Raw genomic sequence first — 18803 nt, forward strand, 5'->3', positions numbered from 1 at the left:
TTGCTTGGCTCGCTGACTAGCATTCGACTCAGGAGACATGGAAACTGGATCTGACATCACACATTGTGGTGGTTCAGGAATCGGATATGCTTGAAGCAGATCACTTTGTATCAAAAACATCTGCTACAGACCTGAGATCTTGTCTCTGTGTACTTTCATTCAGGGGGAAGGAAGACTGTAGAAGTTTGTCTCTCTTCCGAAAGAACCCACAACAGATTTATTCAATCAACCTGCCTGAAAACAAGAGCATTCCTGTCACTGTAAACCTTACTCTAACAACCTTTCGTGTAATTCCTTGAGACAAAGGCTTCATTTTGAACTAGCAGTATCCAAGAGCACAGTGTGAACCTCTATATCTTTTCCTAAGTTTAAAAACACTTTTAAAAATTGCATTCAAATCTCACATTGAATCATGTGCATCAGGACAAGATTATTACCAATTCTTTTCTGCTGTATATTCTTCCAAAATGTAATACCCCCTCTTTTTAAACTTATCGTTGTTGGTATTATTACCCTGTCTTTCATGAGGAACTTACTAGCTATAGGAAACTAGATGGTTGAAAGACAATCAGATACTTTAAAAAAAGGGCACAGTTCATTCCATTTTATTGTAGAAGAGTTTTTCCATTAAATGGAAGCATTCTGTGTTTTCATTAGATAAACCTCATTTTTGAAAATAGGAACTCCAGAAAAACAGAATATTCTATTAGAGTCCACTTGTATGTTTAAGGTTGTAGCAAAACTCCACATCAGAATTAAGTCGTCTGTTCTCAGTCTTCACTACCAGGGAGATCCGCTTCTGATGCTGCTTGATTGTACAGGTCACCAATGCCACTGTTTCAGGTCTTTCTGCTTTTGATACTCATTTTCTTTTTCCTCTGTTTTATTTTCCGGTGATTGATTGTTTAGCTCTTGATTGCTGAAAATATATGCTCAGCCTTTAATCTCATTCATACACTGATATATGTCAGTGAAAATAGTTCTGCTTAAGCACTAGTAGTTGCATTCTTTGAAAATAATTGTGTTCAGTATTGATTTTAATAGCCAACGTTTTCTCTTGATGTGTCTAGTGCAGCACAGGAATAACTTATGAGGCAATTTAATGTGGATGTATGAATGGATAAAAAAAGTATATGAAAAAAGAATAAAAAGTAAATGAAAAACTTTGTCATACTTTGAATTTTCCCCCTAGATTCCAGTTAAATAGAAGTCAGTGATCTGAAATCTTTTAACTTCCAATAAAGGCCAAGAGGATGCTCTTGCATTGTGCTGTTACATTTATGAAAATAAAAGCAACTTAAAAACATTTTCATGGCTACTTGGTATAAAACGCTAATATTGGACTTCTGTATTTATTAAGATGCTTACAACTATTTCTAATGGTAAATTAACATTCATAAATTTCAACTATGTATCATTAGCTCTGCCAGTTGTATTTAGTGGATTGTACACATTTGCTAAACAATTTGTTTCCCAGAAATATTATTTTCCAGCTTCACTTTCATTTTTGGATGATTATTTCCAGAGTCTTTAATCTGTTTCATTTCATATCTCCTTGAGATATTGCTCACTACTTTCTGAGGTTTTTACCTTGGTTGTGTGCTCCCAAGAACTGAAAGCGTACTTCTGTATGTGAGATATTTTACGTAGAGCAGGTATTACATTTTTGTGAAACTTCACTAGGTCTCCATTTTAAGATTTTTTGTTTTGCATATTTACTAACCAACTTTCCAGATTCCCTGTTGACCTTTTTCATGTTTACTGATACATGTTCTTTCAAGTTTACTTACTTTTCTGAATAAGCTGATTATGGATTGAAGGTACTATTTCCAATGTATTTTTTAAACTGCTCCTTTACTGAGTTGGCATCTGTATCTCTCAACCTTTGCTGGTCATTACTACTGTTTTTCTTCAGATTAAATCTGTTCTGATTTCTTTGAATTGGTGTATTAGAAATCATCAAACATCAAAAGCAGCTCAAAAAAACTCAGTAGTTTTTCATTCCACAAATTAATTGTATCTGCATAGTCAAGTCCAAGGGTGGTAGGTACCTATTGTTTTGGCCCCAATTACAAATTCTTGAGAAATCACTGGCTGGGACAGTTGTTTTTCAGTCCCCCAGTGGCAATAAAGACAGCATGAACCTCCACAATTCTACTGGAGAGCCTGAAACTGTTACTTCATTTGCTCTTTGTGACCTGACCTCTTGAGTGCTGCATATGCCCCTTACATGGTTTTTGTAACTTCAGTTTTATGCTATGCATTCAGTAAATGCTTTTTCTGAGATTAGGTTTGATTGTTCTAGGAAGCATTTGTCATTATTCTCTTATTTGCTGATGTCAGTGCCTCAATTGGTGAACAGATAATACATTTCCAAATTTAAAGCATTCAAAGGAAGTGAGTCTAAAATGAGCCCTTTTCCAAATTTTTTTAGGTAGCTTAATTTTTCACTTTAACCTGTCAGTTGCTGCACAGAAGAACTGAAAGAAGTGTAACCTGAGTATTATCATCATAAATTATATACCAAACCCCAACCCCTTTTCTCCCCCACCTGTAATAGAAAAACTGGAGATATTTCAGATGTGAGAACTAGGTGAACATAGCAGAAGTTGAGGAGAGCTGAATGGAAGGTTCAGTATTGCTTTTTGCCTTCCGTTTAGTTTGATGAAAATGCCCTTTGGGCATGAAAATGTGCTAAGTTAGGGCCGTCTAGATGCTACAAGATTTCAGTGATAGCTCAAGGCATGATAGAACTCTCAGAAGTCATTAATTAGCCAGAGATTTGGATTTCAACCCTCATTTAGTTTTCAGGATAGCAAGGGCAAAAACAAGTAAACACAGAAAAAAATCCTAATTTTACTTAAAACCAGCCTAAAATAAAAGCCCACGCTCAATTGGTTAATATTGACAGAGCAATTTGACAATAAATATGACACAGGTGAAAGAAAGAACCATCTCAGCAAAATAGTTTGAAAAGCAGCCCATGCTGGTAGGCATGTGTATCACTGCTTTGTGCAGGATTAAATTAGGATATATATTAGATTAATGTCACAGAAAAACATGAAATCAGCTGCAAGACTCTCCAGATGTCATCTTTGTATATGCATACTTGTTAATAGCAGCCAGACCCAAAGTCAGTGGAGAGACTTCTTTGCCTCACTAGGCTTTGGGAAAATCCTTAAGCATAAACAGATAGGTCTGCATGGTAAAGAATTGATTTCTCTTCAGCTGTTTTTGATCCTCAACTTCCCCAATATCCGGGAATGAGGAGGGCATGTCCTTTTTCCTCGAGATGGTCTGGGCTGGCACCCTGAATCTCCCACACGTAGAATAGCAGTAATGCTTGAGTTAAGTGTAATCTACTTAAAATGTGGCTGGCCTAAGGGAGAAAGAAAACCAATAAAGAAAATAGTTTAATCTTTAAAACAAGTTATGCCGTATTTGGTTTACAGTGCCAGGGCTGTAGGTGTGGATGAACTTGGGGATTACTAATAAATAAGTTAGAACACAGCTTAGTTTTCAGGAAGCAGCAGGTGTGCAGGCAATGACTACCTGAATATAGGGGAAAGGCATAGGATAAATTATTTTAAAATGCCAACAGTATAGACAACCATCAGGAACTGGAGGATTTGTGAAATTCACTGGCAATAATAATAATAATCTAATAATAATTTTAAAAATATTAATTAAAACATTAAAAATTCCAAACTGCATAAAAATAATATATTTAACTGAAAAACTGCCCTTTTAGTTGTCTAAATGGTTTCATTTATTTATATAAATGATGCAGTATTTCACTGTTATATAAAAGTAATTGCTGTCTATTTCCAGCTTTATATAACACTTAATCGAGGTATACATAGTTCACTATTCATTCAGAAATCAGTCATGAAAGGTAAAGGAGACTGACCCCATGGAAAATGACAGAGATGCAGCAGATAGACATCTCCTCAAAGAATAATGTATATAAGCGGAATTCAAGGAAAAGCATGTAATTAATGGAGAGGGAGAGAGAAATTTACAGTACTGTCATGTGCTTGAGTGTACAAAGCTAACTCCCCCAAAACAGTCTCTTATTCTCCTCTCCCTCAGACAGTTCCTTTTTTAGTTCTCTTGTGGAGGGCTTGGCAAAGGGAAGAGGAAGCTAGGCTGCTACCAACGTCTTGTTGCAGAGATCAAAATTGTCATTTCCAGCTGTCTGTTCAGCTTTGAGTGACTGCATTCCAGCAGAAAATGAGGCAAATGTTAAGAAAATGTCCTTGCTACATTATTTTCCTTTGACAACATGGACCAAACTTAAATCTTGTTTTAAAACCTAGGGTCTAATTTTATCTTAATTTTGCATGTAAGTTTTTCAGAATGAATAAAGCTGGTCTTGAGTTCCTCATCTTATGCCTGTTACTATTTGTTAATCTACATCATGCCAAATATGAAGAAGTGACTGCATTTAAACTGAACTTGTGGATTGCTTGATTAGCAGTAGGTTTGTAAGAACAGACTTCCTTACATGGGAAAGAACCTGATGGTAGACTTTGTGCCTCAACAGATTGTCAAGTTTGGGGGATTTAAATTTTTATATATGTACATATTTAAAAAAATGAATCATTGTGCGCTGGCCTAGTGGCACAAAATGAGGATCGTTTTATGTTGGTGAAAACTAACAGTCAGTCATCTTGAAAGACAGAAGCTGCTTATCAGTTCTCCAAATGCCTTTCCAGCAGAGTCACCTAAAGCTCTTAGGTTTAATAAATAGCTTGTAGCCAGTAAAAGAGCTGCTAGGATTATCAATGCTAGCAATATCTGGAGAAGTAGAAGAGCTTTTGCAGTTGAAGCTGGAATTACTAGTTAGTTGATAAGTCTTCCTTGTGCTTGTAATCACAATTTTAAATATTTGGAGAGAGTCCTGTGGAAAAAAAAAAAGAGTTCTATGAAATTGTGAGGGTAAAATGTCAGAACTCTTCTAGTTCAGAACAGTTAATTGTAACTTCATCAGCACATAGAAGTATAAACACATGCTGCGTTACAAAGGTAGAAGTATAGAAGTTAGTCAGGTTCAGCTGAGACATTTAAAGAAGGGCTCCAGTGAAGATCTGGACAAGATATTAGAATGATTGAACAGTATCCCTAGTTGTATAAAGGTAATAATATTCCCTTCTGACCCTAAATAAAATTCAATGTTTCATATAATTATTGGCAATTACGAATCCTCTCAACCAACAGCATCTCACAAAACCTCATCCTCCCAGATACACAAGCATACAGGGAGAATTCCTGTCACCGACAAAATACATTAACCATGCTCAGCTTTTAACTTCTGTTGTGGCAAATGTGAACATTTCCATTTCCCAAATATACAGGGTATCAGGAGCACAGAAATTAACTTTAAACTTAGACAGGGCAGAGTTGAGGTTGATAGGAAAAGAATTTCAAAGGCTTTCCTCTTTGGGAGAGCTAAATCAGTTCACAACCTTCAGGCCTTTTTGAATTCTCCCGTACAATTGAATTACCCATGTAATCCCAGGAACAAAAATTGTTCTTTTGCTGCAGTTGGCCATAAGTGGTCTATCTTATGCACATCCTTGCTCATGAGGAACCCTTAATGTCAAAGTCTTGGGGACCTGACTATTTGAAATTATTTCATCTAAGTGTAAAACTTCAGAGAAGTGTGAATCCCAGTAGATTACCAAGAGATCATCGTAAATGCATTACTCTGGAGTGTTACTTTCTGTGTCGGCTTCAAATTGAACTTACAGGTCCATTTTATTGATCGTGTCTTGATGTTCAGTGCCTTCCTCAGGTTGGTTATTCTTCTCTACTTGAAAGTTACCTTATTGCCCTCTCTGTCTGTGGTGTCCCACAATGGCTGTATTCTATTGGGTCAAATTGAGGACGTGTGAGTCAAGATGATAACACTTGTACTAGATTTATGCTATGAAACATTGTGAGGACTTGTCTTGTTCAGACCTAACTGTGAAACTGAGGGTTTCTTATTTCTCTCAGCCTTGCAGCAACACTTTCACCTAAGATCGCTTTCCTGTGTTCTTGGAAGGAAGATGTCATGATGTAGAGATTCATGTTGTTTTACTTTTTAACATGCATGACTGCTCAAAATCTAAGCTGAAAGATGGCAGAGAAGAACATAGATGGAAAAAGAGCCCTGGATTTTGTTTTTAGAAGTGTATTCTACAGCCTGCCAAATACTGGATTTCTGTCTGGTCATTTGTCAGCTTCTCAGCTTGTACATCCTTACAGGTATTTTTCACTCTTATAAGGGGATGGACTACATGAATCAAGCATTCCTACTGAAAATTCCTGTGCCTGTTTAATTGATTTGGTACTGATCCATAGCACAGTCTTATGTAAAATGCTGGTTCCGTTAAATGGGCTAAAAGGGGACATGATGTGCCTCCCACCTAAACTGCTGATGCTTTGTATTTGTGGGATGATGGCTGTGCCAAGAACACCTTTCTATATGCTGTTGTGGAGTATTTGAGTCACAGAGGCATGTTCTCTGCAGTAGATTTGAAAGAGTTATAATGATTGGGATGGTATTAAAATTTTTGTCTGCCAGCAAGGGTTTTTCTGTCCTGTGGGCAGGGATGCTTTGTTGATTTTTTTTTTTTTTTTTTTTTTTTTAATAGGGAGGGTTTTTTTTTCCCTGTGGAGGCTTTGCATTAACTTTAGTAATAGTGGGATTGTAATTTTTCTCCAATTCACTAGTAAAAAATACAGACAATGATAATAAAATATTTTTTAAATGGTGGCAAAAACCTTGAAAGTTACATTGCTGGTACTGGTTCTTCAGTAGTCTCTCTCCTTTTTAAAAAAATGTTTTCTAAATGGTATTGCATTCAAGTGTGAGTTTCATTAACAACAAACCCGACATTAAATGTAAAGTAGATGGGCAGATATTGCACCCAATTAGAACGGTTAAAAATTCCCAAAGGTGTGTCCATTTTAGTTTTACTGCCATCTCACCAAATACCTTTTTTTCACTTCCTTGTGTTTGTCACACTGAAAAATGACGTGCTGCCTTCCTTTCAGGTTAGTTTCTTGTTCAGTTTTGTCATCTTTTTGTGCTTCTATAGACCTCATTTTTATTTTCTGAAACTCATCATTCTGTAGGCTGGTCCAGTTGCTTTCTCTGTGAGCTGTGTAGCATTTTGGCTTCTTTTTTTCCTTTATTGTTTTGTGTAAGTTTCACATTAATTCTTACTAAATATTTTTATTGCTTCTGCTTCTTAGATATATGCACCAGCAGTTCATGAACTGTAAAACACAGGCTGCATTATAATTTGTTTAATTCTGTCTAACCTTCCCCTTCTGCGTCCTTTTTCGTATACGTTTTTGGTCCTGTTTAGCTTTAGGCAGCATTTCCTGCCCCTTCTAAAATTTCCTTTGCTGAAGTCCTGTGTATATGTTGCTGCAGCAAGTTGCCCTTCATCGTGGTCCATACTACTTAGATTTTTCCTAGTTCCTTCCTAGCATTTTGTTTATCATTAAATCAAGAATCGCTGGTGACCTTTCAAATGTTCTTTTTAACATATTGGAGTAGGTGGATATTTGAAAGCTTGGCAGGGGGGAGTGCTTTATAGTTGCATGCTTGCTATTCCTACTAATTAATGATAAATGTCCTCTAGTTTTATTATATCTGTTTTAAGAAGTGAAAGACAATAGATTTATTAACTGCTACAACCCCGCTAAGCTATACTGTTTTAGCCAAAACACTAAAGAGCAAAAAACCCAAAGACTAGATAATAGCATGTTGCTCAGGTCTTACTGCCTGGATATTATCTGCCTGAAAAGCATAAAATCCAGAATCAGCACAGCTAGTGTAGGCTGCTTAATGGCTGCCTGATTTTTGTTATCACCGAGTTGTGATCTGACAAAGCACGTGCTTAACATTGAGCAAGCAAGGATTACTCATGTGCTGCAGAGCTTTAAGAAGTGACTTTCTCCTCACAGCACAATTGAGTTGAAGACTTGACTAGAGAAAGACTAGGGTAAAAAGAGAGATGGACCCTTATTCTCCAGAAAAACAAGGGTGAATGCAGCTGTCTAAGCACTGTGAAAACGATTGTAAAACCTGAGTGGTGCCAACTGTACTACCTTCGTGAAGGTAGAGTGTATTTCTCATCTTAAAAATTACAATGTGATTGTCTTGAAGCAAACGGTTTAAAGCAAAAGTCCAAAGTTTCTAGTGCTCTTCTGCTTTCAGGTTTCAGCTTTCAAGCTGATCACCTTATTAAAATGTGGAGTGGGGTGGAAATATGTCTATGAAAAGAAAGAAATCGGGACTTTATCAGGAGGTCTCTCTGAAACTTTTCCAAGAGAGCTTCCAATAGAGAGAACTGTATAGTTGTATTGGTTTGGGTGGGGTTTTGTTTTGTTTTTAAATGTGCAATATATTATTTTATTTAAAACTCAATAAAGTGGTGATATTATTTTAAAATAACACCTGGGCAAAGAAACCCTTGGCTGTCTGATAGTACATTATTTCTGGTTCCACTCAGGAAAAAGTATTTATGTAAATGTTGCACATTTGTTACAGTGCTATACCATGTGTATGTACACAGTGCATGGATCCAATGTGGTGGATAATGCAGCCTACATGCAGCTTGGGGCAGAACCAGATATGCAAAAAAAGTGAAGTTTACTCTGGTTTGGTTTAACCTCTTCATTTTCATGCACCCAATTTTCTTGCTGCAGAGTCTGAGGAAAATCACAGTGTTGTTTTCTAAAATTTCTGACTAACCTACTGGCTCAGTAGTTTGTCCATTGAATTCCCAGTCTTGTCCTTGGGCTGGTTTTCTTGCTAGTGTGCCTCCAGGAAAACAGTAGTAGTCAAGACTAAATACAAAACATTTGATAAAAGAAACCGAAGACCAAGACCTAAATTTTTATAAGGAGAGGATGGTGTTCACAGGTTGAGAAGGACAAGAAGGCAAGGTGGAAGGGTTGGGAAAGGTGAAGGAATGAGGTGTCTTCTCTAATCACAGTGTGGTCAATCCTAATAAGGTCACCTTGACCTTTCCCTCCTTCAAAAGCTAGATTTAACAGCACACAGCTTTCCCCAGTGTTCACGAAAAGATGTCATGCCCGAAAAGCAGTGTGCTGAGGTCCATGCGCTTGCTTGGATCCTGCAGTAGTACTCTTGCATAGAGAATGCTCTTGATTGCTTCCTCCTTTTCAACTTCTTGTTAGCCTGGGCTTTGGAGTCCAGTGAACCTACCACAGAAAGCACTGGCACTGGACACTCGGCTCTCATCCCCTGCCCCTTTCTTCTGCTGTTGTCGCATTTTTGTCATCCCTGGTTGAGATGCCCTAAGGAAAGCGAGGCTTTTTGGATCCAGGACCAAGGCCTGGGAAAATTGTATGTCTCTTAGCTTGGTCTCAGAGGATCAGATCACTGGGAAACCCACTCCTGAACACTTCTTGGACTCTTCAAGTTGTCTAAATAGGGCAGAGGTGGGGGCGGGGGGAAACAGTCCTCTCTGATGATCGGGAAAAACTGAATCATCTGGAATGCTTCTGAGGTGAGCCCTGCTCTTGCTGTTCTTTAGCATCTTTTTTCTAATCATTTACTAATCCAGTTTGAGGTGGTAAGGCAAAAATGGATAAGTGGCTTTTAAATTATATATTGTTTTATCTAAGTCTTTGTTTTTTCTTCAGGCTGACAATACCTCCTGTTGTTATTCAAGCAACTATTATTTAGGACAGAAACTTCATAGTGTAACTGAGTTTATTTTTGAATTTCCCTTTCATGTAGTTGCCTGCTGTCTCTGACACTGAAACGTCAGTACCAGCCCTCAGTCAGAGTGCATCTTTCATTCCTTACTCAGCTGCACTTTTTTTTTTTTCCTACACACTAGAAATACTTGGTTTTAAAGCAGAGACCTTTCAGTCCTGTTAGATTTTACACCTGCTGACTCACATAGCATATGCAGCTGTTCTGGAAATAATTGTTCAGTAAGACTGTTCTTTCTGTTGAGTTAGTGAATTAATTTGATCCCGGCATCCTGATCATGATTCACTACCTGTGTTTTCTAACCAGCTTTGTGCTGTTCCAGCTTTTTGCTGACTGATGTTCTCTGACCATTAGAATCTCAAAGCCTTTCATGTCCATCCACTGTGTCAGTGCTGCTTTGGAGCAATTCAGTTGCTGCTAACTGATACGGTGCTACCAGTGACTTGTCATCTGATGTGATTGTCTGTACCGAAATAATGTTGTGTGCCAGTGAAATACCTTTTAAAATACAATAATATGTCATATAAACCAAGCAGTGAGCAGTCAGTGAACAGTAGGGTGCATCAGGTAAGTAACAGTAAAAAAAAAAAATGCAGACAATCTGAAAAATAGTCTTGTGTTGTTTTTGTACTTCAGATTGCAACAAAAAGTCTTACTTGACTTAATTTAGTTGATGAAACTGTGCAAAGCAGATGAATTACCTGTTGCTTCTCCTTCAGCCTTGTGATGGAGAGTACATCAGTGCCTATGTCAGGTGTAACCTCTGTGGGATAGGAAAGACTGTTCTTTTCTGTTGAGGGTTTGTGCTGAAGATGACAATTAAAGAAAATAAAAAACATGTGACAGAGCAGGGACTTGTGTGAGGAGCAGGTTCTAGGAGATTTCAGAGAAGAACAGGGAACAGACATACAAACAGAACTTAGATAACAGACAGAGCAAGTCTTCTCCTAGGGACCCAGAGGGGCTGTATGCAGTCTGCTCCAAACCAGAAGGCTGCTGGAACTTGTTGGACAAGTAGCAAGACTGGAAGGAGGGACCGACCCCGTGAGGCACTGCAGGGGATATGTTTGATTTTAATGTTATATGAATTTGGTTTTGTCCTTTCTGACCCAGCGGACCCCAGTCTAAGTTTCAAAACTTAGTTTGGAATGTAGTAAGATACAGCTTTAGAAATTCAAAAGCTTTTGGTACGCAAAGTTTAAAGGAGGAGAGTTAGGCAGAGTTCGTTCTATTCATCTCCACAATCACAAGCCCCACTAGTTTCGTGAGTAACTTCCAGGTGAAACTTTCTCACCTGCCATGTCACAATGCTAGAAATCCTTGTTCGGACCACCTGCTCTGGACACCTCTGCATTTAATAAGCTTTCTGATTTGTTCCCAGCTTGTCCGTTGCTTCTGCAGCACATTTCTGTGGTCCAAATCACATCACACTTTTTGTTAGATCTATTTACTTTTTTTTTTTTTTTAATTTTACACTGCATTAAATTTTTGTACTTACTTGTATTCTTTTATAAATGACTCTTTCCTTTTTTCCTCTCTTCTTTTCCCCTAATTCTCTTTGCTGTCTCCGGTTTCCTCTACTTTGACTTACGAATTTTCTTCTTTAATCCCCCCAAACTGATGAATTCTCCTCTTATGGGCAATGGGAAAAACAAAAGGTCTGTCATTTGTATTTACTTGTGAAAATATAAACCAAAAGGCAAATTGGGGCAAGCTTACATGTTTCCATTACAGAGAGTAGCTGAAAACACTTGTGCTAGTCAGTTAGGGTGGCGAATATTCAAAAGCACTATTTCATGGGGTTGGAAAGGTGCTTGATATGTTCTCTGTTACGGTTGCATTTTTTTCTTGCATTCCAATGGTTGGAGGCTCCAGCAAATTTGGGGAAATTGAGTCCAATAATAATTTCCTGTATTGGTTCTCTGAAGTTTCAGGCTTTAGTGCTAATTGGTGCTTTTGTTCAGGAGATGAGGACAACTCCAGGGAGATGGAGAGATTTGAAAATAAAATATTTCTATGTAACGTACATTTAGATATAGAAGCTTTATGTATAGTTTCAAGTCTGTATTAGAAGTTCTGTTGCTAGGTTATACCACGGAGCATACCTCGAGAGTCACTGTGCAACTTAGATTTTAAATGCAACGCACTGTGAGCCTAGTTTCTGAAGGCTGGCTGTAATTTTTATGATAGAGCTTTTATATAAGATGATTGCATTTGGCCTAACGCTCAGGACAGCGGGATTTCTGTTAGTCTACTGATATTCTGCTTTCCTATTACATCAAAGCCCTGTTGCAGAGCAGTCACAGCACATGCACAGTGATTCTAGTTAGATTTCAGAACTTAAACATGAAAACACCTTGAGCAGGTGACCTGTAAGGAATGCCCTGACACTAGAGAAATGCTGTCTGTGTTCCATTGATAAAGGTCTGTTACTTAAGGATCTGCACTGAATAAAACCAGGTTGCTGCTGGGAGTCATGTAGTGCTGGACTTGTAGCATTGCCAATACTCGGATAATGCTGTTTTGTTTAAACCTAAATTTCGTATAATTCTATTTATTATCACTTTCACTTTTTTTAAAAACACTTACTTCATTGTCCTCATGGTTGAGAAGAAGATTTTAAAATCGTATTGTAAGTGCCTCCTAAAAACAGGAGGAAAGAAAAGCAATCCCTACTCCAAACATTGTTGTGTGATCACATCAGTCTTGGGAACACCCTCATGGTTCTTCAGTGTTTGGGTTGGACAGCTTGATTCAGAACTTATAGCTGACCCTGCTTTGAGCACGAGGTTGGATGAGAGCTTTCCTGAAGTCTTCTCCAATTATGATATAAAGGAAACTAAGCCATAAATAATAAAAGATTTCTATCTTTGTCCATTTACTGTGTACTTTCAAGGTGTTATCAGCTGGTCATTTTTGTTGCAGGAAGGAATGGTTGTAAAATGTTTTATCCAAAGAACCTAGGTTTCCTTGCTGATGCTTTAAGTAAGAGTGATTTCTCTGTATTTTAAGTGCATATGAAGATGGCTTCCAGGTTATCAATCTGGTCACATACAGATGTGAGCAGAATGTCCTTTTGCTCTTTGCAGGCAAAAATTGGGACTTGACAGCAGCTTTGAGTGACTATGAGCAGCTCCGGCAGGTACACACCGCCAACCTGCCACAGGTGTTCAATGAGGGCAAATACTACAAGCAGCAGGAGCCAGAACAGCCTCCCCAGGTGATGAAGGCTGAGCGACCCTGCCTGCAAAGGCAGGATGACATTGCTCAAGGTAAGAGCTCTTCTTCAGGGCTTTTGTGGACAAGGAGCTTTCTAGCTTGTCTGCTTGCGAGTTGTGCTTGTCTGCAGGGAGCTGGAAGTCATTTACCGTCAGCCTGTGGACTGTGTCATTGTGATGGGATCCACAGAGCTGCTGCTGGACCCTGCGTTTCACATGTTTCAGTTGTTATGAGCTTTGCATCAGTTCTGCAAGTTATTTTTTAATGTGTGATTAAAGTATAAAAATACATTGGCCCCAAGCAGTCCTGTGGTACATATAAAAGGAATTAATTAGAGGGTGTCACAGACCACTATTGTATGTAGTTTTCTGTGCTTGTTGAGACCAAAAAAAAGTTTTAAAATCCATATTTCAATCTTTGCATTCTTACTCACAGTATGTGATTAGAGTGTATGAAATCTATTAATAACTTTCAGCTTTAAAATTTTGTTCTCTTATGGTTCCACAGAGGAAAGGGCAACCTCCTATCCCCTGCCAAATAGAAATTGAAACCTTAAGAAAAATGAGTCAACTACCTCTAGCAGTTGATTTCCAGTACAGGATAATAAGCATTAGAATTTACTTTTTTAGTTGCAGATCTTGTATAGGATTTATTTCAGATCTCTGTCTCAGACTGTTGGAATGCATTTTTTTAATATTATCAAGGAACTGTAGTTAGCACAAAAATAAATCTACGGGTCTGACAGCTTGTGGCATAGAGAGGTAATAGTACTAGCTTGGTGATGGCTTTCTATGCAATCATTAGGAACAGAAAATCTTCTCTCCTCCTGCTGGCTCTTCCCTCCTGTTAAAGAGGAAATGGCACCAGTACTTAGGAGTGTCAGTAAAGCTTTTTTAAAATGGATGACTTCTGTCAGTAGAAAAGGAACTGTAGCACTTGTCGTGACTTCTTAAAAGCACTGAATACAAGTAAAGGGAGGAAGAGTAGCACACTGTAGTTGAGGAAACTGTGTCCCTTCACCCTCATTAGGGTATAGCTCACTCTCAACTTCCATGTTATTAAACTGCCCAGTTTACACTGTAATGGCCATTTGATATTTCAGTGGGTGCAGTAGGTAGTGCAGGGTAAGTCTGGCTTTAAATACCTGGACTGACAGTAACTTTGCTACCAATCCGATGCATAAATGACTTGTTCGTGATCAGAGAGCCATCTCTGACGGAAATGTGAAACTGGAGCGAGGAGGATGTTCAGGGAGGAGCGGAGAAGGGAAAGGAGGGTCTTGTTATACACCAAGTACTTGGAGTGGAGGATGCAGCCAACAGGTGAGGGCTGACCATGGTGGGAAGGGGTGATGGCGTGGCAGCAAGAGGATGTCAAACAGAAATGCTATCCTATACTTGAGTTCCTCTGTTTAAAAGTGATTTGGCTGAGATGTATGGGGAGAAGAAAGAAATGTAAATGTAATCAAACCTTCTCAGTTTAGGATATTTTAGGGAGTGCAGTTTAGCTCTTAAAATTAGAAAAACGTTGATCCATTAGAGAAACAGAAGTTCCCAAACTCCAGGAAAATTATCTTTTGAGTAACCATTAGTCAGTTCAAGGTGTTTTAAAAACACTATTAGCTTAAGCGTAAGCTGCATTTAAGTAAGCTGCTTTGTTAATTTCTGAAGGCACAGATGTACAGGAACTTCATTTATTTTAATACAGCATTGTACATGTTAGAGAGTTGATAAATAAAGACTAGGTTTTGGTAGTATTTATGAAGCAACTGAGATGAAGTTGCACCAAATAGGTTTTTACAAAACTTTCCAGTACAGTAAGGTACCCATTTCCAAGGAAAATCAATTAAAATAATATCTAACTTAACATTATTTAAATCTCACCAGGAAGCTTTGTGCATATTCAAAAATGTAAGAAACTCCATAAACCTGGTGTCAACTCAGTAATAAAACTCAGTAAAATGCCCAGGAGACTTTCTAGTATTAATTCAAGATAATGCCCATTGCAAAGGATGGCTGGAGAGAGCGCAGCTCAGCAGAAGACCTGCAGTTCAGTCTGTTTGAAGCCCAGAAAGGCAGTGGTGCCGTGGTTCTAAGGAGTGCCACTTCTCAGATGCAGAAATAAGCTTCATGCTGTATGTTAAACTTCTGAGAGAAGACTGGTAACATTTGATGAACACATATTTTAAGCAGCTACAAAACGTTCATTTCAGTTTTTAAAAATGTAAATACGAGTACAGGGCAGAAACTAAACAGAGGGAAAATATCTCTGTCAGTTTTGACTGAATGATTCAGGGTTTAAGCAGTTGAAGAGTATTTCTGTTACCCATTTGCTGATACCAGAACTGAGGCCATATAAAGTGAAATGATACAATAGTAATATTTTGTCCCTTTCTTAACATTCTAATGCTTATTTTGCTTTAATGACCCTTTACTGTTCCTTATGTAGCATTTGTCCACAGAGAAATTCAGTAAATTATATTAGCTCATAGTTGTTTTGATATCAGGCTTGTTAATTTCATCTTTCTTTTTGAACTATGGATTGTTTCTTGGATCAGGATTTTAGAAAACACATATGCATAAAAACTGAGCTTGTCTTAAATTAGCACAATGATGTTAAAATTGCTTTGAGGTAGATTGTTCTGAGATTAAAACAGTATGGCACGTTTGATACGAAGTGATTGTAGAATGCTGGATTTTTTGATTCACAAGAAGTCAAATTAAATTAAGAGTTCAAAACATTAATTGATTATCATCTGTCTGCCAGTAAATTTTTGTTCCAAGGCATCTTTGGAAACTTAAGATACATTAAAAAAAATTTATAGAAATACTTGTCTTTCGTCTCTCGGTACATATACTGGTTATTTTGCTAGAAGGAGGGTGAAGTTCCTATGACTTGCCATAGGGATCCATAGTAAGAACTAAGCTATCTTTTACAGTAGGGAAATAACCCCAAAAAGGTAACAAACAAGAAGTAGAATAAATTCCTAAGTGAAATGAACAGGCTTTTGCCAGACTTGGTGTTGAGTGGTCTTTGGTTTCTCTACAGAAAAGCGTCTTTCCAGAGGTATTTCTCATGCCAGCTCAGCTATAGTCTCCCTTGCTCGATCCCATGTAGCAAATGAGTGCAGCAACGAACAGTTTCCTTTGGAGATGCCCATCTACACATTCCAGCTACCAGACCTTAGCGTGTACAGTGAAGACTTCAGAAGCTTCATTGAACGTGACTTAATTGAGCAGGCAACGATGGTTGCTTTGGAGCAAGCAGGTGGGTAAATACTTCAGATGTCAGCAGCTGGGCAATCTGACATTTGGGTTGACATTTCTAATCATGCTTCATTTCTGGAGCTTGCACATCCTGCATGGGAAATAAATGCCACAGAATAAAAGCAAATACTGTGCTCTTTGCAAAATGACACATACCCTGATCCTCTATTTCTTTTAAAACATTATAGAGAAAACTGTCAAATTTACTTAATAAAGAAATTGAGGGAGGAAGGAAAGGAGCACTGATGGGGAAGCCAGGCAACAGAGAAGGACGTGAGTCTGGATGGTCGGAGGGGGTTAGTACTTCCAGTTCTCGTGAGGAAATTACATTGCAATGACTAACAAAGGAAACATCTTAACGTTCTGTTGCAGCTTGAGAAAATAGGTTTTAAATATGTATTTTATGTATCGATTATTATTTTTGTAATAAGAAACTAAGTAATTTTAAAGTAATACTTCATTATTGCCACGGGAAAAAAGTGAAGAAATTTAAATTAATTTTAATTCAGAGTTACTAGTAGTTTAAAGTTTTAAGACAGTTTTAAAAGATATGGAGAAATGTATTTAAAATTAGTATCTGTGCCTTATGAAATAGCAAGTGTATAAATGAACCATGAAATGAACACATCTATATAGTGAAATGCCCAACTCTGGTGATATAAAGGAGTTAAAAATCAGTTTTCATGGCTGCCTGTGGAATATCCAATGGCCAGTTGCTTTTTTCTGTTGCTTGCCATACTGGCTTGTGTAACGCTATGTATTCATGCGAGAGTTCATTCTCAAAACTCAGTGCACAGTCATACTGTGTGTGTTCAAACTGAACCTGTTGCTTTTTATTGATCAGGGCACTATCGTGGTATTTAGGCAGGACCTCTGCTAACTGGTGTCACATTGAGTACTTATCACGTATTGTCCTATACTCATTTTTTGGCTTTGGTGTTTGAAAAGCAAGACATACGTAGATAATAGCATCAAACAGTAAATACTTGAGAGAAAAAAAAAAAAAAAACCACAAACCACAAACCCCCAAACCCAAACAGTATTCAGAAGGCCGCCTTCTGGAAAAAATAGCAATATAAAATAATGCAGGAATGCTACCAGGCAACTATGAAGTATGAAAACTGTCAGCCACCCATCAAGAAAATACATTTAGTTTCTCTAGGAACCAGCTAACACAAAGAAGGGCAGGGAAAAACCAGGATGGCTCTTCCTCTGGCAGCTCTGCCAAACACTCCAGATCCCATAGGGCTATCAGAAAACACCTTGCTACAGTGTCATTGTTCGCCTACCCGCTTCAGTGGAATTACAGCCTTTGGAGTCAGTTGATGCAGGAATACAAGCAAGAGGATCACAGTGGTTTTCTGAACTTAAAATCAGGGAATAGGTGAATTTAGACCTGACATCACCTTCTGACTCATACAGAGCGGGCTGGCTTTGAAATTGAAATAGGGCTGCAGAACCTACTGAATTTTCTGCCTCTTGACATTCGTCTCTCAAAGCTCTCTGAAAATTAGAATAAATCATTTATTCTTTTCTTCACGTTAATTTTTAATTAGGGCAATAACTTGACTCACACTGGAAAAGTCCCTTCCTCCCAGAGCCTCTTCCACCCTGGAAAGGAGGGTGTTTTGACCATTTGAAGTGCTTGTGGTTTTGATCACAGGTATTGTTGTAGCCTATGTAGACTTAGTTTACTTATGTGAGCATTTCATTCAAATAAACTGGAACTTCCTGGGAAACAGTTCTTCAGTTCAAGTTAAACAGATTAAACAGTGAATGTTTAAGAAAATCATGTAAGATTAAGTGTAACTGACCTTTTGTCTCTGTTTAAGACATAAAGATATTCAGTTTCCTTTTATTTCCTGCCTATTTTAGACATAATGTTGTCTGAAATGAAGAGAGTAAATTAATAGGAAAGTCACTTCCCATTAGACATTTTATTGTTTCCTACCAAGAGAGCGCCCAGTTTGACTGTGGTTTGGTCAGTGGTGTAAAAAAAATAACAGATAAGGTGCATTCCCTGCAAAGGGCCTAAAATCTATTTCAAAACAAATCCCATGAAGGACAGTAGCTTCTGTAGCTGAGGTGGGGGATATTGTTAAAGGAAAAGAGAGAGGTGTGTGCTTGGGTTTAAGGGCATGAATTTCAAGAGAAAGGAGAAAAAAAAAAGCTGATTAGGCAAAAGGAGGAGGAGCTGTGTTTGGAACATAGAGCAGCTCCCTGCTTACAAAACACAGATTGGGAGAGCAAAAATACTGTTAAGACTGTCGCATGTGGTGTCTGAAATGGCCGTATGAGCTGGATGTCTATAAAAGCCTGTAAGGCTTTTATGTTCTCTTTTTATATGCTTAGGCCCTTGCTACCATTCCACCTGTATATGAAAGGATGTTCAGGTTACATTCCTGTACGGAAACTCAGGCAAAATTCCTGATTTACTCAGAAATGCTGTGTGAGATTGTAAAGGAAAGGCCCAGATAAAGGCAGTATGATCTGCTCACTCTCTGCAGCTACAATGTATCCTCTGTTCTTTCTGTGATGGCGTTCTGAATATTTCTCTTAGAGGACAGAAT

At 38.0% G+C, this 18803-nt stretch overlaps 1 protein-coding gene across 8 annotated transcripts in view; it reads left to right on the forward strand.

Annotated features, from left to right (window-relative positions):
• OTUD7A (OTU deubiquitinase 7A) overlaps positions 1-18803 on the forward strand; it is a 124389-nt gene that overhangs the window by 79631 nt on the left and 25955 nt on the right. For 7 of the 8 annotated variants that reach the window (XM_068410107.1, XM_068410104.1, XM_068410110.1 and 4 more), the window contains 2 exons: positions 12838-13020; positions 16016-16234. In XM_068410107.1, coding sequence (XP_068266208.1) covers positions 12838-13020; positions 16016-16234 — 402 coding nt within the window. Of the gene's footprint in view, positions 1-6000; positions 6253-12837; positions 13021-16015; positions 16235-18803 lie in introns of all 8 variants that reach the window. The other variant, XM_068410111.1, reaches the window with a different exon arrangement.

This window comes from Nyctibius grandis, chromosome 11 (genome assembly GCF_013368605.1).
Source record: "Nyctibius grandis isolate bNycGra1 chromosome 11, bNycGra1.pri, whole genome shotgun sequence".
Taxonomy (NCBI): domain Eukaryota; kingdom Metazoa; phylum Chordata; class Aves; order Nyctibiiformes; family Nyctibiidae; genus Nyctibius; species Nyctibius grandis.